General features: G+C 41.0%; 1 protein-coding gene across 1 annotated transcript in view; it reads right to left on the reverse strand.

Annotated features, from left to right (window-relative positions):
* tacr3a (tachykinin receptor 3a) overlaps positions 1–26,074 on the reverse strand; it is a gene marked incomplete at both ends in the record, with an annotated part of 70,895 nt that overhangs the window by 430 nt on the left and 44,391 nt on the right. The window contains 4 exons of the mRNA XM_080722585.1: positions 50–334; positions 932–1,072; positions 2,779–2,870; positions 3,343–3,514. Of these exons, the coding sequence (XP_080578711.1) occupies positions 50–334; positions 932–1,072; positions 2,779–2,870; positions 3,343–3,514 (690 nt within the window). The remainder of the gene's footprint in view (positions 1–49; positions 335–931; positions 1,073–2,778; positions 2,871–3,342; positions 3,515–26,074) is intronic.

Consider the following 26,074-nt stretch of genomic DNA (forward strand, 5'->3'; position numbering starts at 1 on the left):
CTGAGGACTACTGTCCTGATTTGGGACTGTTCGTTGGTTAGGAGCTGACCTGCCAGCTGGAGGTCAGAGAGGGAGTCATGTAACATTAGCAGTTCGGCAGCTAGAGTGTTAATCTTTTTCAGGGTGAACTCTTCAGTCACACCAGAGGTGATAAAGGTGGTGGCACCTAGGCCATAGGCCATTTGGGAGTCTGAGTCAGTCCATGGGTCCTTGAATGTGTAACCTGGGTACTTGGCCCTAATGTATTCTAAGTTAGTCTGAGTCTGGTCTGGAGTGGCCCAGGCAGTGGTGGGTGTTAGGCTTCTCTTAACTCTATTGTGGGCATTGTCATCTTCTGGGGGAACAACAGGGTAAATTATAACACTGGTAAAAATATAACCCGGGTGGCAGCAGCCGTTCCATTTGGGTGGGAGAAAATGTCTTGCGGCTCTGCCGCAAGTCCACACAGCTGCATAGCTGAGGTGAGAAACGGATACATTAAACCATGGACATGAGACATTTAGCAGGGTGCCATCTAGAGCCATAGAGGTGCAATAACCGTCATTAAGATGGATATTGCGTTCGCACAGAGATATACCTAACGCTACAGTGCCTGGGGAGGTGTCGTGGGAACACAAACATACGGGGGCCTTGATGGGTTTGACAGGTAGAACGTGAGTACGTTGGGTCATTGATTGGGCTGGTTCAATACACTTCAGGGTACCATCTAGGGAGGAGTTGGTGATGGTTATGTTCCTGTCTATTAAATGGGACATTGCTAGTAGCTGGAGCATGTCACGGGGAGAGGTGCAGTTTTCAGTGGAGCTATCATGGTCAGTGAGAGAAATGGGGGTTACCCTAAGATCAGGACGGTGATGGACACAGACCCAACAGTCAGCGTCCTGCATTGCATGGTGGGCGGCAATCGCTGCCTTAACACATGCAGTATTACCTTCGCACCTCTCCAAGTATCCGTGGACACGATGTTTGGTGATGTCTGGCAGTTCAGAGTTGAGGTCTCTAGTAAGCCATTCATCGAGCTCCTCCTCATCATTGATTTCTTCTTCATAAATGATGCGTTCAGGAAGTTTAGCTGTGGCGTTAGGTTTGGGAGAAACGTCAATAAACAGTTTAGCATAGGAGTCTCGTCCGGTCAGAGTTAAACCTAACCATAATTGACCTGTGTCGCCAAGTTGTGGGTTTCTTAATTTCATGATCACATAAGGACCAGCCCGAGCCAGAGTTAACCTTCCGTTAGCTCGCCCAGTTGAGTCACCATCAAAGGATCCCCAATGTTCCCTTTGGGCTCTGCAGTCTCCGTTATGGCGATTGGACAAGGGGCGGGATCCTGCAATAATTTGACAATTTCTCTGACAGTTCCCTATGCATGCGTCTACATGGTAACCAGCGCCGTAGTAAGTATACCAATCCCCTCTCACGTGGGTGAAACAATCCACCCCTTCAGTACAGAACATGTGATGATGATAATAATCTGATGCTTGATAACCTCCGGATATGCGGTTTGCACTTTGGACAGGAGTTAGCAAGTGTACAAACATCCATATTTTGAGGAGTGTAAGTACAGTCAAGAGCATGGCATACTTCCTACGGCTGGGCATAGTGTTCCTATATATCCTAATATCACTCTCTGACTTACTATATGTTTTCAGATCTTTCTTTTAAATCTGGGCGTAGTCAATTTCTAAATTATGTGTAAGTGTAGATACTTATCTAAACGCCCAGATCTTTCAGTTATCCTTTCTGGTGTCAGAGGTGGTGTTCATGTAGTTATCAATAGATGATTTCTGTGGAGACATAGAACAACAGACATCAGTACATGACATTACAACAATTAACGGACTTACTATCATTCGAGAGCTACATAGAGCAATATGGTACTCTAGAGAAGGACTGGTGTACTAAGTCTAATCCTAATCCTCAAGACCTCGGTCTTGCTCTTCTGCCACATACATGTGTTGGCACATTGCCAAAGTTGTCTCTTCCTTCCTGTTCAGTTCCTCTAAATCTAATTGGACCTGGTCCACACTTCTTGAGTTATCTCCATCTGGCATGACTTAGACATATCTGGTGCATGGCAGTTGGGCTTTCTCATCGGCTGGCAAAGTTTTTTAGTAGTAAGCTATTACACTATTACACTACATTACACTACACTACATTACACTACGTTCCCCGCTATGTTCCCCACCACATTACACTACGTTCCCCGCTATGTTCCCCACCATCCCCCTTATGTTTCTGAGAAGGACGGCAAAATGCAGTCCTATATCAGAAACATCCAAGATCTAAGGTTGATGATAGTGGTCTTCCATTCACTAAGAAACTGCATCAGTGATTCGGTAACCCCCTCCCCTGTTACCTCTATATCCTCCCCCTTGGTTCTGCCCATATCCCTGTTGCTGGTAATGCTGGGTCTGGTTTTTTTCTGTTTGGACATTCTCTGGCAAAATGATCTGGGGCCCCGCACTCGAAACAACACCCTTCATTTTGTTGATAGTTGGACTGGTACCCATTACCTCTACCCCTATAACCTCCCCGGTTATATCCACCCCCTCTTTTGTATCCTCCCCTAGATTGCTGTGTAGAATTTTCTCCAGCCAACATCAGATGGCTTTGGGAGCTTGGCAAGAATCTCTCCTGTTGAGAGTGGATTGTACATGGGCAGGGGTGCACCGCTATTAGGCTGGGGTTTGTACAGAAGTGGGGCCTGTAAAACAGGGGCTTGGGTGGAGACCTTCTCTTTACATTCAGCAGTGTGGCGTCTATCTGGGGCTGGTTTACCACAGTAGGGACAGCTCCCCATGGAGCGGTGGTGGGATTCGTTGTTGGTAGGAAGGTGGGTGTGTACCCCGTGGCTCCAGTTTGCTGCTGGCCTAGTGGGACGGACATGGAGGTGGAGAATGTGAGGGTTTGCATGGTTTGCGAGAGGCCATTTAGGCCTGGGGTAGTGAGACCTGGATAGGGAGGAAGACCATTTGGATTTGGACGGGGCGGAGGTGGCCCCTGCTCGTGTGGCTGAGATGGGGGAAAACCATAACCAAATTCTTTTCTTCTTCTTTCCCCAACTCTTTCTGCTTGCTCCCTCCATTCTAACAGTTTTTCCCTTTCTGACTCCAACTTATCAATTCCTTCCTGCACTTGACTGTTTGTCCTGCGTGTACTGTCCCCTGCTGGGTACGTGTCTCTGACCTTTGCTCTATCCTCATCTATCCGATCCCGCTCCGAGTCCTCAGATGAGTGAGCATTGTCACTCATCCTTGGCCTCGTGTCAAAGCTTCTCTTTGGCTTACTTCTCCTGTCTCTGCTCCCATCCTCACTGGAGGATGTACTACTATCCATACTTACAGTTCTCCTTCTTCTCGCATGCTTTTCCCTTTTCTTACTTCTACCTTGCCTCCTAGGTTCTCCAGTCTCAGTATCGTGAGCAGGGGATCCCCCTGCTGGAGGAGCGGGCTGAGTAGGATGCTGTAATGGTTGCGGTAGGCCCCTACTCTGTCCCCCACCGTATCCCTGGGGACTGCTCAGAGCATGGGGAGGGCCTGGATACTTACCACCTGAACGGTATCCCTCCCCTCTCCCTCTTCCACCCCCTTTGCCTTGGCCTATGAATTTGCCATCCCGATAGTTTGCAGGATTTCTGAAACATTCATTTCTATAATGTCCAAGCTTGTGGCAATGATGGCATCTAATAGTTTGTTTGTTTTGAGTGGGACGAAAATTAGAAGATCTATTGGCTTGTTGATCTGTTTTGTCCACTACCTGGGCGTTCATATCTTTTACTCTTTTGTTAGCGTTAGTGTTGTCTTACAAAATAATCTATTCTAACATTTATGAGTTCAGGAATTTTATGAGTTTTGAGGGATTGGATATACGGGGTATAGGCCAACCTCTTGTAGCATGCTCCAGAGTAACAGGCTTCCGGTTTTATTGTCCGAATGCGAACAAGGGGTTAATGGATGTTCTTGGAAAGGTGTGGACTTCCAGAATTTCTCTCTGTATTGATCTAAAGGTTGCCACTCACCGATGTCTGTTAGACAAATGGGACAATCCAGCTGGAACAGCTCTTGAATACGGCGATGGAGCTGATCGTAGTGGGTTAGTTTTTCAGTGAACAGAACTTTGGGACCTATTTTTATTTTAAAATACCACTCTGGGCTTAGGTGGGCACCCCAGCTCTGCAGTATACCTTCTAATGAGAAGCAGGCACAGTAGACTAATGGATGTAGGCTTGAGGCCTGCATGAATTTAGACTATTAAATGTTGAAAATCCCCAAATTATATATCCTGAAAGGTTCCCTTCCTCCACTCAAAAACGTAGGGTCAAACACGTTCGTTAGCACAGGTTCATACATATACAGTTCGCAGGGATGGTGTGTGCAGACAGGCTCTTCAATTGGACGAAAAGGATCAGTTCTGTAATGTATGAATACAGTACGCCCTAAAAATGGCCCTGTTGTCATCCAGTGCCCTCTTTTAATGAAACAAAGGCAACATTGGCGTGTCTCTGTCTCAATTATTCTTGTTTCTAATTGTGTCCTGTTCTCCAGAATTTCTATGAACCAATGTTTATGATAATTGACGGCAATTTTAAAACACCAATCGAGACTGGGAGATGAACTATAACTTGTTAGTACACCAGCTTCAGTAAAATAGGCTGTTACTGTAGTACACATTGACAAAGATATTCTTACTTTAGCTGTTCGTCTTACAACAGTACACAGGCAGGAATTGTCAGACTTATACTAGGTTTAATTAATGATTTAACACTGTTTAAGTATTTTTATCCAAACCATCTAATGGTCGGAAGCTTCTTAAGACTTTCTAATTTCTGGACTCTTTGAGACAGTCAAGATTGGTTTTTATTCTAAAATGTTCAAAAATGGTTTTAATTCAAAAATGTTCACTTAGAAGGAATCGCGCGGCGCAGTCAGCGAGGACAGGGCAAATAGTCAAACCAACACTTACAACACCTCAAATGACAACCTTTGGTCAATCACATCTCAAACTCGACTTGTACTTGGCATCTTATGCTATGTGTATAACATTACCAACTGACTTGCTTGTTTGAAACTGTTAACCAATATTGTCAACGCTCACAATAACCACACTCACTAAATGCCTGCCCTCGCAGTGAACCACCAATATCAATAACAACAATATACATGTCCCATGCCTCAAACTGTAGTCCCCGATTTATATGCTGACAATATATATAATATATGCTCAGAAGGAACGCTGGGATGTATTCTATCTACTAAAATTATTTAGAGAGCTTACAAAATTGTTTAACTATTTTTAAAACAGTCCGTTATACATTGAGTTCATTCAAATCATCAATCATTCACTTTATTCCATTCGCTCTCACAATCTCTCACAGTCCCTCTTGTCCTCCAGAGACACTGTTTAAACATTCACAACACGGCGGAGACACCGTAACAGCCCCCCTTGTACTCCAGAGACACTGTTATTATTTACAATACGGCGGATACACCGTTGTGTTATTGGGAAATGCACTCCCCTCACACTTTTACACATAGGCAACTTCTTTATACTGCGCTCCTTACAGTAGGCAACTTCTTTATACTGCGCTCCTTACAGTAGGCAACTTCTTTATACTGCGCTCCTTACAGTAGGCAACTTCTTTATACTGCGCTCCTTACAGTAGGCAACTTCTTTATACTGCGCTCCTTACAGTAGGCAACTACTTTATACTGCGCTCCTTACAGTAGGATGCAGTTATACTACGCTCCCAAGCAGTGTTTGTCCCACAGATTTTACTGTAATATTCCTATCGAACTAGAATGTTTGACAGTAACATACAACAGCACAACTAAATTTAGAACCTATGCCAATGTGCACAATTTCAGTTTAAGAGGTTTGTGCTTACCTTTTTAGAAGATGTAGTAGGCGGCCGCCCGTTGTACTGGATGGAACTGGAACACTCGGGGAAAGCAACAACTCGATTTTTACCGAAATTTGGATTCTCGAAAATGTTCAAAAAGGCACAAAACTCATCACGTCGGGGTCACCATGTTTTGGAAGAACCTCTCTCCAAACGAGAAGAACAAGGCTCGAGGCCCGAGCCTCTCTACTCCGCCTAAGTTGCACTAAAACTTCAGAAGGTGAGGTTATGCGTAGAACAAGAATGAGTATGGATGTGCCAGTGAAATCAATACTAAAAACAGGAGACTTCTATTTAAAATAATAGCAGTTAACTTTATTATATCAATACCGTTTGCACAAATGGGCTATTCTAAGTTCTAAGTAAAATCTATGTAAGGAGACAAAAGAGAAAATAATCCAAGTACCGGTACCAAGAGGTTCGTTCAGTAAAGTACACAACAGCAAGCTGTAGTGTTCTCGTAGAGACGGACGCAAAATGAAAGTAACAAGAGTCTTTATAGTATTTCGCAGGTCTTCAGCAGGGGAGGTGAGACTTTCTGATTGGTTCGTGGGAGGAGTCCCGGGCTGGACTCTATTGGCTGTTTCTTCAGCTGAGCAGGCATGATTGGGCCACACTCTCAGAGGGGCAAGGCTGTCTGCCTCCGCCCCATCACCACGTGATCTTCACTCCTCCTTCCCCCGCCCCTGGGCTGTGCCAGGAATCGTTGGGTTTCTCTTTACAGATAACAGAGAAATGTAGCTTTTCCAAGGCGGCTGAGACCCCGCAAGTGCGTGGGTGCGGGTATCTGCACGTACAGGCTGACTTGTGCAAAACAGGTGCAAAACATCATTCACAGAAGATAACAGAGAAATGTAGCTTTTTCAAGGCGGCTGAGGAGTATCGGTGCGCACAAGCTAACTCATGCAAAACAACATTCACAGAGCATGCACTACTATATCATTGGTGACATGAGGTGAGCATGAGCTGATCACGCTCTAGGTGCATGCTGGCGTGCGTGTGAGACAGGACTGTGCGTGAGTGGATGAACCTTAAAATGAACTCTAGTAACCTGACTGTGGGACAATACTGTAAAACATTGGCTTTTGGTACTTAGATATAATATAAAAATATAGATTTACTTAAATCAGCTTAGATCAGATATTTAGCAAACGTTTTGGTACAAAAAGTATTTACAATGTCATCACATCATATCATCACCATCCATCCACATCCATCCATCCATCCATCATCCATCCATCCATCCATCCATCCATCCACGCATCCATCCATCCATCCATCCACATCCATCCATCCATCCATCCATCCATCCATCCATCCATCCATCCATCCACATCCACATCCACATCCATCCATCCATCCACATCCACATCCACGCATCCATCCATCCACATCCATCCATCCACATCCATCCATGCATCCATCCATCCACATCCATCCACATCCACATCCATGCATCCATCCATCCATCCATCCATCCGTCCATCCACATCCATCCATCCATCCATCCACATCCATCCATCCATCCATCCACATCCATCCATCCACATCCATCCATCCACATCCATCCATCCATCCATCCATTCACATCCATCCATCCATTCACATCCATCCATCCATCCATCCATCCATCCATCCATCCATCCATGCATCCATCCATCCACATCCATGCATCCATCCATCCATCCATCCATCCACATCCATCCATCCATCCATGCATCCATCCACATCCATCCATCCATCCATGCATCCATCCACATCCATCCATCCATCCATCCATCCATGCATCCATCCACATCCATCCATCCATCCATCCACATCCATCCATCCATCCATCCATCCATCCACATCCATCCACCCACTTACTGTACTGTACTTTACTGTACTCTACTGTACCTTACTGTACTGTACTTTAATGTACTCTACTGTACCTTACTGTACTGTACTTTAATGTACTCTACTGTACCTTACTGTACTGTACTTTCATGTACTCTACTGTACCTTACTATACCTTACTGTACTGTACTTTAATGTACTCTACTGTACCTTACTATACCTTACTGTACTGTACTTTAATGTACTCAACTGTACTCTACTTTACCTTACTGTACTGTACTGTAATGTACTCAACTGTACTCTACTTTACCTTACTGTACTCAACTGTACTCTACTTTACCTTACTGTACTGTACTTTAATGTACTCAACTGTACTCTACTTTACCTTACTGTACTGTACTTTAATGTACTCAACTGTACTCTACTTTACCTTACTGTACTCAACTGTACTCTACTTTACCTTACTGTACTTTGCTGTACTCTACTGTACCTGACTGTACCGTATTATACTGTACTTTGCTGTACTCTACTGTACCTGTACTCTACTGTACCTGACTGTACCGTATTGTACTGTACTTTGCTGTACTCTACTGTACCTGACTGTACCGTATTGTACTGTACTTTGCTGTACTCTACTGTGCCTGACTGTACCGTATTGTACTGTACTTTGCTGTACTCTACTGTACCTGACTGTACCGTATTGTATTGTACCTGACTGTACCGTATTGTACTGTACTTTGCTGTACTCTACTGTACCTGACTGTACCGTATTGTACTGTACTTTGCTGTACTCTACTGTACCTGACTGTACCGTATTGTACTGTACTCTGCTGTACCTTGCTGTACTGTATTGTACTGTACTCTACTGTACTCTACTTTACCTTACTGTACTTTGCTGTACTCTACTGTACCTGACTGTACCGTATTGTACTGTACTTTGCTGTACTCTACTGTACCTGTACTCTACTGTACCCGACTGTACCGTATTGTACTGTACTTTGCTGTACTCTACTGTACCTGACTGTACCGTATTGTACTGTACTTTGCTGTACTCTACTGTACCTGACTGTACCGTATTGTACTGTACTTTGCTGTACTCTACTGTACCTGACTGTACCGTATTGTACTGTACCTGACTGTACCGTATTGTACTGTACTCTACTGTACCTTGCTGTACTGTATTGTACTGTACTCTACTGTACCTTGCTGTACCGTATTGTACTGTACTCTACTGTACCGTATTGTACTGTACTCTACTGTACCTTGCTGTACCGTATTGTACTGTACTCTACTGTACCATATTGTACTGTACTCTACTGTACCTTGCTGTACCGTATTGTACTGTACCTTGCTGTACCGTACCGTACCCCCCCCCCCCCTCTCTCTCTCTCTCTCTCTCTCCCCCTGTGCAGCTGACCCCCCCCCCCCCCTTCCCTCTTGTAACCTGAGACGTTGGTGATGATAATGACACATTGCTCTACAGAGGATTGCGCAATAAGTATTGCGAAATAACCATACAAACACAAACTGTACGGTAAATATGCATTTTGAAAACATGAAATGTTGACAGCGCAAAGCGTCCAGGTTAGTCTGTCCTGGTGGGTATGTTTATGAGAGGTGTTGTCAGATATTGTAGATGTAGATACAGATACAGATTTGTCGCACCGTCGCACCATTGGAATGTTGCTTGCTGGAGTGTATGATGCTGATCACGCCACATCATCGGCTGAGGACTGTGTGATGTCATCATATCTCCATATATGGAGACATAAGTTGCTCATGCCCAAATATGGGCTGGTGAGGTCAGACTTAGTGTGATGCGTAGGTTATCTCCATATATGGAGATTCAACTTCAATGAGTAACCATGGCAAACTGTCAACTGCCCGTATGTCTTGATAATTGGTAAAACAAACTTTTGGCCTATTTGTGGAGATAAGCGACCAACGGTCGCTTATCTCCCGATTAGGGAGTCTTACTGGTATTAATAAATACATACAAATAAAAAGTTACAAATGACCGTCTAACTATAAAAACATGTATTTCAAGTGATACATTTTTATTCAGCATTTTGGATTTGACATTTTCCTAAGCCTTGGGCACTCTTAATAATGCATTGTCTAGACTAGGTCTTGATGTTAAAGTGATCCCTGACTAATACGACAAATATGCCTTAATACATTATAATTGTCCTCTATAATTACAATGTAAAATTAAAAACACCTTCAATATTTTATTTCTTCAAGAAATAGCTAATCTTTCACTCAATAGGGGAAATGCATGTCGCAAGTTGATGATGTCATAAATGTCATGTGTGATCTATCCCTATGGAATTTATGGAATGCATGTGCAAAAAACACATTTGAAATATTGAGTTGATGCTCATAATAACCATAGGAAGTATTAAGTTTGTTTTTATTTGCACATGCATGCCATAAATTCCATAGGGATAGATCACACATGACATTTATGACATCATCAACTTGCGACGGGCATTTCCCCTATTGAGTGAAAGATTAGCTATTTCTAGAAGAAATAAAATAATTAAGGTGTTTTTAATTTTACATTGTAGTTATAGAGGACAATTATAATGTATTAAGGCATATTTGTCGTATTAGTCAGGGATCACTTTAGAGGTGGTGCCATGATTCCCCCCCCCCCCCCTCTAAAACATGATTATCAGGTATTATGATTATACTAGGAGGAAGATTTGTTTCCAAAAAAGTATACAGAAAGAGTTACAATTGGGTTTGTATGTGGCCACACCCCCAGTTCATTAAGTATGCATGGATGGCATGGTGGGTGGTGACCCAGCTGATATAGCCACACCCCACAGTGTTGGGTGAATGGCAATTGGGGAGGAGTTGATACTGTGACACACTTAGTATCTGTGTTTTTTAACTGACACTTTTGGCCACAAGGTGGCAGCCTCCAAGGGAAAACAAACAAATACTAAGAGAATACATCATTTCTCAAAAAAAAACACATCAGGGGGTCTAATGAAGTACTTTCAACCTCCTAGACACATGAAAAACAGAAAAAGTACAAAACTATGGCACCACCTCTTTAACATCTATTTGATCCAGAACCCTGTTGCAAATCTGTATTGATCAGTTCACCTATACGGAAACTGGAAAATACTGAAATACCTATTTAATGTTGCCTGCTTAGATAGAAACAACTGACAATGCATTAGCACTGGTTCTGCATTTGAAGTGATTGTAATGTCTCCTCATAAATGGATAGCACAAGTATTTATTGACTTATTGACTGAGTTGGAAGAAAGCACACTCTGCCTTCGGGCCATGTTTCCTTTGATTCAACACAACTTGTCAAGACCTTTAACTGATCCATTTCAATTGTTACAACTACATAAGCAAATATATTTGCCATTAAACATTAAACACATGTTGGATTTAAATGGTGTCAACACTGGGAAAATCAATATACACTGTACAGTAGCTAATGCTATAGTGCTAGCTTACATGTGCTCAAGGGGTTGAGTGGATCCTGCAGCCTAACTGAGTGAAAATGGATAATATGTTTTTTTACAATAACATTTTAAAATGTCACCATCATGCATACAGTCATAAACCATGCCATCAATCTGCAATTCATATTATTCCTAGTGAAAGGTGGTGTGTTGCTATGGGCTCATATACTATGCTGAAAGATGAATATGTTTCTGTCAGGGGTGATTTGTTAGCTGGCTGTAGGCAGAGTACTTGGGGTGGCTCTCCAAAAACACATAAACCTGCAATTAATTAAGCTGATTGGATTTGGTGGCCCAAAGCCACTTTTTTACAGTAGCAGAAAATGTATTTATGCATGCTTATTTTCTTTTCAAGCAATTGAATTAAAAAACAAAACACAAAGAATGTGTGTACAGTATATGATTTAATGCTTGTGTGTCTAATGGCATATCATTTCTGAAGTCAAATAATCAAGTAGTAATGGGCTGGCCTACATAGACCATTTGACTGAATTCAATCAGTTTACTAATTATACCTACGCACCTGCTTGAGAGGAACTAGGTGTGCGAAGTCTCTTCACAAATAGGTCATAATTAAAACTAGTAAGAGACCTCAGTCGTGCCATATCTTGGCCATCTGGCCAGTGATGTATATCGGACCAGTTACCCATATATGGAGACCCCTGGTACCCATATATGGAGATCCATGTACTGTATATGGAGATATGCTGTGAGACCCAAACATGCTTAATCAGTTATTTGTTATGTGAAAGTCCTATGACGTCTATGACATCTGACATCATACATACAATCCCTTTTATGCCCATATATGGAGATCCCTGTCTGCAGAACCAGCCACACAGATATGGGCTGTCTTGGCCATCTGTCTTGGCCATATATGGATTTGGTATGTGGCCATATATTGGCATATCCCATATGAAGTCCTGTTAGGTATGGGCTTAATATTGATGACATCAGGGATCTTCATATATGGGTATAAAAGGGATTATGTTAGTGTGGTTCCCCCCACAGAACAGTGATGTTACAGTGTGATGTCAGAGCAGCAAACCCATAGAACGTAACTCCACTAATTCCATATACCCACATAGTGTAGGCCTACTCAGAGTTACTTTGTTCTTGTTTTTGTTCACAAACAGTGCATTTTGCAGTGGCAACAAATTTTTTTTTTATTATTATTATTATCGTGAGAACAATGGCTTCCACTTTAAAATTGCAACTTTTCAGGAATAGAAAGCCTGCAGTTTCTATAAGCTGGATTGGCAATCGATGATGTCACAAGATGATGGGTTTCTGACCTGCCCCTTGCCCTCCTCTGAGAAAAAAAAAAAAAAAGCTATTTTTGAGTGAGGACCAATTATATGAACATAGGTTGAAAAGTGGTGGAGTGCCCCTTTAAGTAGACTTCACTATAGGCACCAACAGGTACCGGTAGCTGCTTTGGCACATAGGCTAATATTGGAAATCGTGGCAGTCTCTCTGTGTTTCTTTACCATCGTTCAATTATAGCACATAAGTATTGTCACATTCATTTGCGCTGAGCAATTGCTGAGACCATAATTATGTCTTGATTAGATTTTCAACACATCAGCACATCACTCACAGGAATTCCCTTGATGACTGCATATCTTATCTCAGCTAGCAGTATATCGACAGAATGGTTCATCCACCAGTAGTTCATTATACACTTTTCCCCTGAAGGTGAATGAAGAGGACTATAGGATAATGCATTGCTTGTAGGACTGTCTCTAACCATTGCTTATTTCAGAGTCTTGTCTCTGAAGAATTAAAACAAGGGTTTAACGTCTGCTTAACATGTTAAGCACATAGGCCTATGGCTATTGCATGATCATGTCTAATTTATTTGATAGTGACTTGAGCAGTCAAATGACTGGTATAGGCTCCAATTCGATAAGAACATGTTTATTTTTATTTGTTTAGCCTATACAAGCCTCTAGCCTGTCAAACGACTGTTCTGAACTGACCATCTCCTGATATTATCCTGAAACAGAGATCTTCCATGAGATGAGACTAATTATACAAATAATATGCAATTTAATACATTATTAATGAATAATAATTATAAAATATGTTTTTCTCTGTATTGCCTTGTGCATCTTGTGAATTCGTCAAATACCCCCAGACTGAATGAGTGGACGCTCATGCAGTCTTGGCCATATACAACATGGAAATGGTACGAGTAAGCCATTTACCATGAGAGGGAGTGGGTTGTTGGCTGATTTACCACTGTTTCAGGGTTGTGGCACAAGGTGAAGCAATTAAATTGCTTTTCACTTCTACCATATAAATGAAAGAAAACACAGTTGTAACTTGCAAGGTTATTTAGTTATACAACTGCAACACAACAGTGGGCGGGGTCCATGAGCCAACTCAAGGTTGTTGACTGATTTACCACTGTTTTAAGCCAATCAGAATCCAGTATCTGAACATGTGACCACAAAAAGTGGTAGAAATAGAACTATTTAATAAGTTCCATTTTCTTTATAGAGTGTCTGTAGTTAAGAGAACCTATTCTGACATCTGCCTTGAGGGTGTTTGGCTATTGCTGCTCAGGTCAGGTCATTTCAGAAAAATAACCACCGAAATTGAGTAGCAATTAAGGCGACTGTCTTGCCTGTCATCATGCCTTACCGTGTTTTTAAAGGAACTATGTATGACTTTCTCTGATATTCCAGTAAGCTCTCTCTGCTAAATCACAGTTTAGCTTAGGCCTTTTTTTATTTTATTTATTTAGCTAAATACAAAAACATTATGGTTTTGTAATATTCTATTTGTAGAGTACATTCCATAGGATCTCAAGGTTTTTCACAACACTGAGAAATATACAGTAATATAAGATGAAAAGTGTTGATGATGATTCCATCTAAAAAGACAGAATTCCACTATTACCGCAGCCTTTGAAGATTCCCCTGCAATTCCCCTCCTGTCAATTGATATTGTTATTCTCTTCTTCCTTGCTCAGGTATTCTGCCTTTCAAATTCATGCCATATAGAGAATTGTTCCTGTGCCAGTCAGCACACACACGCACGCACGCACGCACGCACGCACGCACGCACGCACGCACACACACACACACACACACACACACACACACACACACACACACACACACACACACACACACACACACACGTGTGAACTCAAGCATAAGATAGAACTCAACCTGTGTTCAACTGGTGGGTTTTGCAAGTGGGCCCCCAATTGTCAAAACACACAAATTTGAATGATAATATAACATTTATATAAAAAAAACATTCATGGTATGCTTTCTTTAAAATTTGAAAAAAAAAAAAAATGTTTTCACTGTGCCTAAATAGGAACTTAAAATATATTGATCCAATTTGTAACACAATCGGAGAGGGTGAGCTCCCTCCTGGACAATCGATTGATCATTAAAATAACATGCTCAGCAAATGCACTTGATCCACTCAACTGACAACTTATTACAACAGATTTCTGTTTTATCTTTTACATTTTCTGTAGCTTATCCTTTCCCCCTTTTTTTCTCCCAATTTTAGTCGTTTTGCCAATTCCCAATTTTCACTGCTCAACCCCCACAGTTGGTCATGTGGGAAGGTGTAGATGAGCATGTAACGCGTGCAGACAGAGGAATACATAATCCACTTCCTCTCATTGCTGAACAGACAGGCACCAAGACCAACCTATGAGTCAATAGTGCAGCGACCAAGATCACCCTAAACTGCCAGCGAATTCCAACCCTTGCATGGCCCATTGTGTTCTTTGGAGTGTCCGACCAAGACAGAGGATTATCCCTGCACCAACCCTTAGATGTTGTCATTTTCTGTACCCCTTGATTCCCTATAGTGTCTGGGAAAGAGGCCAGGTTGCTCAAGAAAGTGCAGGGCTAGAAGATGTCCTGTCAGGTTATTTGACAAGATTTGTAAATACAAGTGAAAGCAGTCATGCTCATATACCAAAAAAGAAAAAAAGAAAAATATGGATGGCTTCCCTGAAATACAGTAAGAGGGGGGAGTTTGCTTCACTGTACCTATACAGGTACCACAAATGAATTTAACATATAGAACACATGCTACAGTATGTTTTGTCTGGTGCTGTCAAACCAAGCCTGCTACTGTACATGTGTCAAAGGTTGAGAAATCATCAATTATAGACCAAAGAAACCTTGATATACCATATATTGTATTATTTATTGCATGCTCCAAGACAAGTGCATAAAACATGTCGGGCAGCAATATGAAAAACGATGATATAGACATGTATTTTGTTGCGCATACTGTTGTACTGTACTGCACAATAAGGAAGAAACAGGATTTAAAACATTTCATTTGTCATACAAAACACCTCGCTGTAGCAAAATCAAGTATTGGCATTCACTTGGCTTCAGTCTGGCATCTCTTATGTTCTCTTCTATGGGACAAAGCATGAACCATGATGAAAAGCCAACTAGGTCTTTGATCATTCTTTGGAAAAATACGTCTGACAGAATGAACATCTTGGTATGTGACATACGGTATGTAAATTAAAAAAAGATTTCTTTACCCATAAAATACATGTAGGTAGCTATATACAGTGCATGTATATAGCTACATATATATATATATATATATATATATATATATATATATATGTGTGTGTGTGTATATGCAGAATTACTTACACCTTTTGACATTTCTCGAAAATAAAATATAGAGTTGTGTTTAATGTTTTTGAAAATATTCTAATCTGAAAAGAAAACATTCATTTGTACGGCCAAATCATGCAACATGACTTGTGGCCATGAAATAATTATTATGCTACAATACTACAGTACATCATATCTGATTACTACAGTCTGATGTCACTTGGAGTCATGAAGTCATAGGGCCCTATCTTACATCCGGCCGTCACAAAGTGCCGTGGTGCAAGGACGCATTGCACCCAGCGCACACGCCATGCGCCCTCGTTGTCTCTAGATAACATCATATTGTTGTTCTAGACTAGAGTTTATAAACACTTTTATATAGATTTGCAGTTGTTAATCTCTAACTCTGTTCACTTCAATTCATAAAACATTTTCTTTGTTTTTGGATTCTTATACAAACAAATTGGTCTTGTGTCCGAGAGCACAACAATATAAAGAAAAGAAAAGAAAAGAAAATGCCAAAACAAAATCCAAACCACAAGGTTATGGGTTTGAACCTGGGCACCAACTCACCATATGAGTGTAGCACAGCTTGGGTGCGGCAAGTCATGCATAAGTACCAGGAGCTGATGGTAGATGTTGTGCTCCCCCTCAACAATCCATCTCCCATCATTAATTAACGGATTGAAACAGGGATTGACTCACACGTTCTCGGCTGATGCCGAGAATAAGCCTCTCCAACCTACATACGGTACTTGTATTCAACACATCACGGGTTGAATAAAATAAAGTAATTGTTTGGGTGAACTTCCCCAAGCAGGAAGGTTGTGGGAAATTTGGCAATGTAAACTTGTGTGATACCATAACATACTTAATACGCGGGTGCCTGTGTTTACACTGAAAAGGGATTTCTGGGAGATTTTCCACAGGCACTGAGCAGATCAGGCTATTTCATTCCACTGAGGTATTGTAGCTGAACCCTGCATCCTAATCACTTCAGTTCATTCTTGGGGTCTGGTGGGCTTCTGCTCTGTTGAGGAATAATTGGATCGTAAAGAACATGATTGCCTTTTGCTGAATCTTTCAAAGGAGTCTGAGTGTGTGCAACAGAGAGAGAGAGAGAGATTTGATTTTCAAGACCGCCAACGCCACTTTTTGCAGTAGGACAGTAGGAAAAACATGGAAATCAAACGATTCTATCCCATATAATATAAGGCCTGTAAAATAACAGAAGCAAACCAAAACATTTTCTTTGCAGAAAGCAACCTGTGGAGCACTATGATGAGGCACTATGATGAGCACCTGTAGAAACCCCCCAATGTCCCCCACCAGGTTGTAGTAGGCGTTCTCTATTTTGATGCAAGCTGCTTGCCATCAACAAGGGATCTGCTGCCCCTGAACCTTATTCCTCCTGGTTTTACAGTGTTACAACAGGTCTTCTCTTGCTGCTGAATTCTGGGCCAAAATTTAAACTTTCAAGAAGAAAATTAGACCCAAAAATACGTCCCACCTCCGTGCCTTAAAGGAATAGTTCACCCCCCAAATAACTTTTTCTTTTATTGCTTACTCACCCCATGGAGACTTGAATTCATGGATGTTTTTTTAGTTTTTGTCATATTCGTAAGCCAAATAATAATTTGAGGTAAAAAGAAATCACAACAAACCAGCCGACACCCCCCCATAGGACTCGAAGAAGTTGACAGACATCTCCCAGACTCCCACAGCGAATGACAATCATTTATCTGCCAAATTGGCGGTTCAACGACAAATGAGAAGACATTTCACGGTTTGCCATGGGTGGTATTGGTGTACCAGCTTCACACATGTGAGGTACGTTGGTGGGAACATTTGCTTCGCTGAACTCTGCAAACCACACTGATTATTAATAACAGGAATTTCTCCAATAAATGACTGTCCAACTTGCCTTATCTCAGTGTTGCAGCAATAGTTACAACGAGTTAATATAGTTTCTGAGTCATGAGGTCAGGTGTTTACTTACTGCTCAAGTTCACTTTGGCATTGGGAAGTTCTCACACCCCAAGAAACCCTAATCTTCCCTCCCCAGTGTGCGTGCGTGCGTGCGTGCGTGCGTGCGTGCGTGCGTGCGTGCGTGCGTGCGTGCGTGCGTGCGTGCGTGTGCGCGTGTGTGTGTGTGTGTGTGTGTGCATGCGCGTGCATGTGTGTGCGTGTGAGAGAGAGATCATTAAATTTGACCAGTTGATATGGAGGTCAATGCACACCACTGAGAATATATTCCACATTCCACTGAAGCGTCAGTGCAGTGATTGAATTCAGAGATGTGAACAACAGCCCTGTCTGCCATGATGCATAATAGAGAGATTCTGAACCCCTGCTGAATTAATTATATGTAAGGCTTATTGATAGATCGTCTTTGTGATTGCAGACACTATGCAGAACACACTAATTATTTGTCTTGTCCATCTAGAAGGATGTGTTATGTTAGCAATTATACCTGCTTGGACGAATATTTGGGAAGTATACAGCTTAAAAACCAATGACAACAAAAATCTATAAATTATTTCCCCATAATACATAATTATTTATTTATGCGATGACAGATTCGTCTGGTTCCCAGGCTACAACCTGGTGTCTCCATTTTGGGTATGTCATTATTACAGGAAGAAAGAAAATCTAAATCTAAAAAAATAATCTATGATAGTACTCATTGCTACTGTACACCGTGTTTATTCAGTAACAGGAGTCTCCATGTCTCTCCAGCTCTGTTATTAAACAGAAAGTTTAAACTTCAGGTCAGGATATCAATTTTACCCAATCAGGATAGAGAACTTAGTCAGGATTAGGGATGCGGTATCGGTACTCGTGGTATCGGTACTCGCCCCGATACCAGCCTATTTTACGGTATCGGTACTCGTCCGATACTGCTCACAAAGCGCCCGAGTACCCTGTGTGTTCCGCCACTTCGCCTTTCTCTCTCTCTCTTAAAGTATCAAAAGTAAAAATACAAAAGGTTTGAGCATAGCAGATCTAGAAGATCATGCACAGTACAGGAATTTCCATGGGCTAAACCTGAAAAAATAAGTGAAATGTGTGGCAGTTGTGCCATGTTCTGGGAAAGCAATGCAATTTAATGTGTTATATACAGCCAGAAAGTGAGGAACATCTGATAAAAAAAAATAAAAAAAACGTAATTTAAAGACATTTTGTATTATTAATTGTACTCGTATCGGTGATGACACAATGACATTACCAGACAATGACAATTGGAACTGGAACACTATCAAAATGAAGCTGATAAATGGGTACTCTCTCCTGATTGGCTGAAATTTTAACTTTCCACCTACCTGAACATGCATATTTTCAGTTTATTAAAGAGCTGCAGAAACAGGGAGACTCATGTTACTGAACAAGCACTTTATAGCCATGATTATTATGCTTTAACCTTTTAACAAAAAACCTTTTGTTTAAAGCAAGAAATATCACTTACCCTACCTTTAAATGGTTATGTGGTGTTTAAAAAGTCATGTGGTTAGCTTCAGGCACGTGCACACATAGACATCAAAGGGGGCTTGAGCCCCTGCCCTTGTATCTGTCTGTAAAAGTGCCCTCTCCAGACCATGAATGCAGTATTTTCTATGGTGAGGAATGCAATTGCCCTCTTTCCATGCTATACCTGAAGGCAGCATTCAAGAGAATTGCCTGGTCCAAACTCTCCTGAACTTGAATGCAGCATCTTATGTTGAAAGAATTGCCCTCTCTGTGTAGGAATCAAGCATTGAAAATAGCCGACCTCGACGCGTTGTGAGCTTGGAGGTCTGCTATTTTCAATCAGCCCTTGTCTCTCTTACATTCTCTGCATGTCCCTGGTTAGCTTCCCTCAGGTAACATCAAACAACCATTTCACGCATAGCCATAGATTGCTGTGTTACCATATGAGCAGTACCAATTCACTCACTTCAACTGCAGTGCTCTCGTATGAATGTTTTTCCCTTCTTTTATTTCAAAGAAAGGGCAAGTCCTTTTTGGAAAGTGCCTCATACTCACCTTGCAGTGTATAATCTAAATGTCATCCCCTGTACACACAGTCTCCACATGCACACTCATGCATGCATGTACACACATTTTTGCACACACAAGCAAGCAAGCAAGCACGCACGCACACACACGCGCGCACGTGCACGCACACACACACACACACACACACACACACACACACACACACACACACACACACACACACACACACACACAGCTCAACCATTTTATTTTTACTCTTCCACCCCATTTAACATACATTCTGTCATTAGATTTGACGGCGCAATAACAGCATTCTTCAAAGCCTTCAAATGTAATGAACACAATGGTGGGCTTTTGAGAAATTATACAAACCTTTTGGTTGATAGGTAATTAATCCATGTAAATTGCCTGTAAACTGATTCCTGGTTCAATCCCGGATCAAGTTCTTCCTGGCTTTATGACCAAATGTAAAATGCTTTGGATAATTATGTTCTTTGCAAACAGAACAACTGATTTGATTTGACCCATATCTCAATGTCATTGTAAAGATCAAAATAAATAGGCCTACACTAAATGCTACAAGTAAAGTAAGTCATTTTCCAATCAAAGGAGTAGTTTACTCCCAAAATTATGACATTTTCGATTGATGTAAATAGGCAGCCAAGGCAGCAAAACTATATATACAAAAATCTGTATAAAATCCAAAACAATGCTCACAGTATAATCTCTAGTGTCAGGTCCAGTCATATGTCAGTACTTCCAATACATCATTATGTTAAGACATTTTACTTTTCAATACACTTGAGTGAGGAACGTGTGGGTGTGCACTGTGCAGTGTGCACACCCTTGCCGGTTGCAGTCGTGGCCATTTTACTCTGAACTAGAGGCTTCAAAATGGGTCTGTAGGAACCAATCGGGTGACATCACGGCTGCCTTTGTCCACATTGTTTTACAGTCTATGCCCTATATACATTGATTATTTGAAAATAGCCGATCTAAACTTTCACAACGTGCCATGATGCGAAGTTGTGAGCTTGTATATCTGCTATTTTCAGACTATCTTGAAAAATTGTGACATATTTGGAATATCTTTATACATACACATCTTGTACTGGGAGTACCTGACACAAAATATTTTCAGATGGGTGTCCGCAGCTCCTTGACATGTCAACATGAGAGCCACTGTATTAAAATAGCCTATCTCAGCTCAGCTTGCTGTGGGCTCCATGCACTCTTCCGTCTTACCTTTCAGGGCCAGACATTAACCACTCTGCCTCCCTTTCAGTGTGTCCTGTCCATGCATGGCCTCCACCATGACCTGCTAGTTAAAACCCTCTCAACATCCAACAAGGGTAGTCAACCAGAGTCAGAGATCCCAGCGGGGAAGCTCTTATCTATTCTCACTCGGCAGCACACACTGCTGTAATACAGCTGTATCTAAATGCAGTTAAAAGGCTCTCCTGGAGGCACTGTTGCTAACATGAAATTGTGTGTGTGTGTGTGTGTGTGTGTGTGTGTGTGTGTGTGTGTGTGTGTGTGTGTGTGTGTGTGTGTGTGTGTGTGTGTGTGTGTGTGTGTGTGTGTGTGTGTGTGTGTGTGTGTGTGTGTGTGTGTGTGTGCACTCTGACGCTTTAATCATAAATATTATATATGTGTTCAATATACATAAAACCTTACATTTTAACTGAAAAGATTGCAGATTTCTGTAGATAGCAACACCATGGTTCAGACCAACCTTTTTACTCCACCGATGATACATACATTACAAGATATGGAGGGAGCAATTTTTAAGATATGCAAATACAAAAGCATGGAAGCGTCTCAAGATGAATGCCAACTGCACATCGAAGCAAACAGAATAGATTATCTTTGGTTGATGATCAAGGACTCCTTTGCAGCTTGACATCAATTTAAACTAATGTGTTCTTCTCATGTTCTTTAGGAATAATTTGAAGGACTCTATCATCTTTTCTATGGAGTCATTCATGTAATCAAAACTTTTCATTTTCAGTTTGACAGAAAAGTTTGGCAGAAAAGCAATCTCTATATTGCTCTCCAAAAGCATCGACTGCTTCCAATATGAAAATAAATGATGTGCGCTTCACAACATTCAAAATCCCTTGAGAATAAGATAAAAAGGAAAAATAGCCTTGCAGAGGCAGCCACACATCATGGATCACAGCCACCTGCACCGATCTCATAGTCAGTCAGTGCTTTCAAATGAGAAAATAATTAACCTTTTCATGTCATGGACCCCCAAATGTATAGGTGTTTGGTTGCGGACCCTGAGGAAGAATTTAGGCCTGCATATCTATTGTTTTTGGTACTGGTACATCCTGTCTTGTTGGTTCAGCTTGTCCTCGTGGCAGCTACTGTATTATAACTATGATCTGATCCCTGCACGTTGGCAGAGCTACCATACCACTGATCGTACTTCTCCCCATACCCCACTTTGAAAAAACACTGTTATGAATTATGTCTTAGGTGATGATGGGTGTGTTTCTTTCTGAATAGCAGTAGCCTCCCTGGGAGAGTAGGAGACTAGGGGAAGGCGGCTACTTGAGTAAGCAGTCCCCTCTATGATTGAACTTTGCAACAGCCATATAGTGCCACTAGTGTTCCCATAAAACATAACGAATGAATATTATGACATTGCTTTGAGGAGGGCACACGTAATAATGTTGTTTAACTACCTGACATGGGTGTATTGCGTTGGCAACAGTGTTAAGGAAATAAACAGATCCACCACCACTGTGGTGGGTAAGCGGCTGCTCTAAACATGAATAAACTGACAAGTGTACTGACACAGACCAGCAGACTGCACTCCAAAACCATGCGTAGAACACATACCAATTGCCTTATTTAGTGGTGGGCTTCCATGCTTGACTGAAGAGTGAAAGAACACTTCATTCTTAGCACAACTGCTATTAAGTAACCTGTGTTAAAACAGAACAACCTTGTGTATTACAGCTCCATCTTAAAAAAGTTTGAATATTGTGTAACTTCTGTAATATAATTCAAAACATTACAATTTTATATATTCTAGATGATGCAGTGAAATATTCCAAACCTTTTTTTGTATTAATTTAGATTTGTATGGCATACAGCTCATGAAAATCTAAAATCTCAAAATATCAGAATAGAGGGTAATCAAAAGAAGGATTTATAATACAGAAATATCAACTTTCTGAAAGGTATGTTAATTTATACACTCAATACTTGTGCTGGTCTGGACTACTTTTGAACACATTACTTCATCATTGGGGCGTGGCATGAAGGCGATCAGCCTGTGGTGCTGCTGAGGTGTTATGGAAGCCCAGATTTGTTTTGATAGAGGCCTTAATATAAAGTCAGTTAAGCACAGTACCATGGTCAGTACAACAGTTACTAGTAGTTTTGGCTCTGTGGGCAGGTGCCAAGTGCTTCTGGAAAATGAAATCAGCATCTCCATTTAACGCTTGTCAATGTACAGAAGCACAAAGTGCTCTAAAAAGTGTTTCTTCAGTAATCAATTTCTAGTGATTTCTGCTTATCTTTACATTTGAGTAAATATTTATGATAATTGATACAGCTTTACAGAGGGGTGGATTAGTGTTATGGATTAGAGTAAACAGGACAGCTATATATAAATGAGTCATGACAGGAATGACAGTATATTGTACATGTGTGTTTGTATGTCTTGTCTCTCCTTCGCATATTGAGAACTGTTAATCCGAACAACTTCACACGTAGCAGGTGTTTTGCTGAGGACCCAAGGGAGTGCAGTGTTGAGTGTAAAGTCAATCAGATGAGTGGTTCTTGAGAATGCGAAAGGCCACCCACCTCCCAATGAGCACTTTACTTACTATAATATAATATTTTAACTGCCCTGAATGCCCTTTGTATGTATGTAAATAGTCAACAATGTCATAGTCATAGTTTTTGTAAACAGTACATTAAGCTAATGTGTAAGCTACTGTTTGACACACAGATGTCTTAAATTTAAGACACATTTTTTACTTACTATACAGATGATTGCCTACATCAATTTCTATGTATATACACCATAAATGTTTTTAATCTATTGCCTATGGGAAGATTATTTATCTCTATATGTGTGTATTGTAGCGTGCCTACTACACTACTAGATTATTTTGGCTGCTATGTTGTACATTTTCTATAATGTATTTTTTCTTTACCTGTTGACTGATTCGTTGGTTGATTTGATTAGCACATTGAGGTGGGTTATGTCACAGCTCAATATAAACAAATCACAATTGTGAAACATGTTAATCTCCTTTATATTAAAAGTGTTGTATCGTTGAAGTAAGCGTGAGACCATCACAAAGGGTTTTATGGAGTGTGCACTGGACATGGATGTGAAATGAATCCTGAGGTTTCATTCTTTATGTCTTATATTATATATGTCTTATTTTCCCATTTGGTTTGTGTCCAGTAAAGTTTTTGATGAAATCCCTACCACTCTACTGCACAGCCAATCTCCTCATTTCAAACTCGGCAAGATAAAGGATATCTGTTGACTCTGTCCATCCAAATGACCAAATGAATGTGTACCGGTATGTGAATCCCCCTGGCAGACATGGACTGATATGCCAGCACTCGTTTTGGATAACCTCAACTAACACCAATGTAATATATTGTACATAATATTGAAATATAATTTATTATACTTTATTGGTCAAGTCAAAACACACAATACAACGAAACACAGACTCTTACATTAACACAACAGCAGGCAACACATGTACTGTACTACAGTACACCAATATTGACTCAAGCCTAAAGTCAGACTCATTTTCATCTTACCAACAGAAATATGACACTGAATTATTAAGTCACATAAGAGTAAAAACACAAACACGCGCACGCTCAATGTGCGCGCGCGCACACACACACGCACGCACGCACGCATAAACACACACACACACACACGCACGGTCACACACACACACACACACACACACACACACACACACACACACACACACACACACACACACACACACACACACACACACTAAGTGAAAGTACCACATCTGCCAGCACAATCAAGTAATACTGTATATGCTACAAACAAGCAACAAAACTAAAGGCATATATTCACTATTTCACGAAAAGTGAGGCATTGTCCTTTATACTGTACATGTTCATACAATACACTCATACTTTTAAACACAAAAATAGCTTCATCGCTCGTATCTTAACACATACATTACTTAACATTATTACAAAGCCAGCAGAATCAGTTAAACAAGTTAATTACATTTTAAAATATAAAGCTTTACATGACAACACTGAAAAGTACAATTTGTATTTCTTACTTCATTTTATTTTTTTTACATTCTTTAATTTATACTTTCACAAAGTCTCAGTGATGCATTTCAGAATCAGTGTGTCAAAACACAAGGATCGGTTTGAATGGTTACTGCTTTATTTCACATTTTGTTTAATCCTTCTTGATGAAAAACTGATTCAGAATCCACATGGGAAATAATGGTTTCACAGTCATCATAATCCCCATAAACTCAGTTACTATCCACTTGTGACAAAGAAAGCGAGTAAGCAGCAAAGTACATTTACAAAATGCTATTTTAGTGTTATGTTTAAAAGAAAGATAAGCCTACTGTAAGCATCACAGGTGGAAAACATAAATTGCACTTGAACCCCAGCTTTGACAAAACACAACACTTACATGGGGGGCCGGACCACCTTTATTAGCTGCCTAGAGCTCTGAGTTATCTTGGCTGCTGGTGGAACTCACAGTGGACCCTCAGCGACGACGCAACAAGCCTTCAGCTCAAGCTCTAGTCTGTGTGTTGTCACTGGGTGGCGAGCTAAGAGGGCCATGGTGCTGTTTGTGGTTCATATAAACATACTCAACAGAGTATGCTGTCTCTTGTCATGTGTTTAACTGAACATGGCATAGGCTGGTTCCTACAGTATATTGTTGGAACAGCTCAGGGTATAGGCCGGTTACTGTGAGCTGCTCACAGTGGCATTAGGCCAATGCCTTTTCATTACAGAGACCCTGGTTTGAACATTCTTAAAGGGCATGTATTAAGATAAAGAAGGCAATAAAGGCAAATGCCTGCTGTACTGTATGTTAATATGACACATCTTTTTGCTTTTCCTGCTCATTATAGTCATTATTTGAATAGAAAGACATACTGCCATCCAGTAGTTAATTCACATAAAATATGTTTATTGACAAACTGCCTGTTATTGACATT

This window comes from Nannobrachium achirus (assembly GCF_963921795.1).
Source record: "Nannobrachium achirus genome assembly, chromosome: 3".
NCBI lineage: Eukaryota > Metazoa > Chordata > Actinopteri > Myctophiformes > Myctophidae > Nannobrachium > Nannobrachium achirus.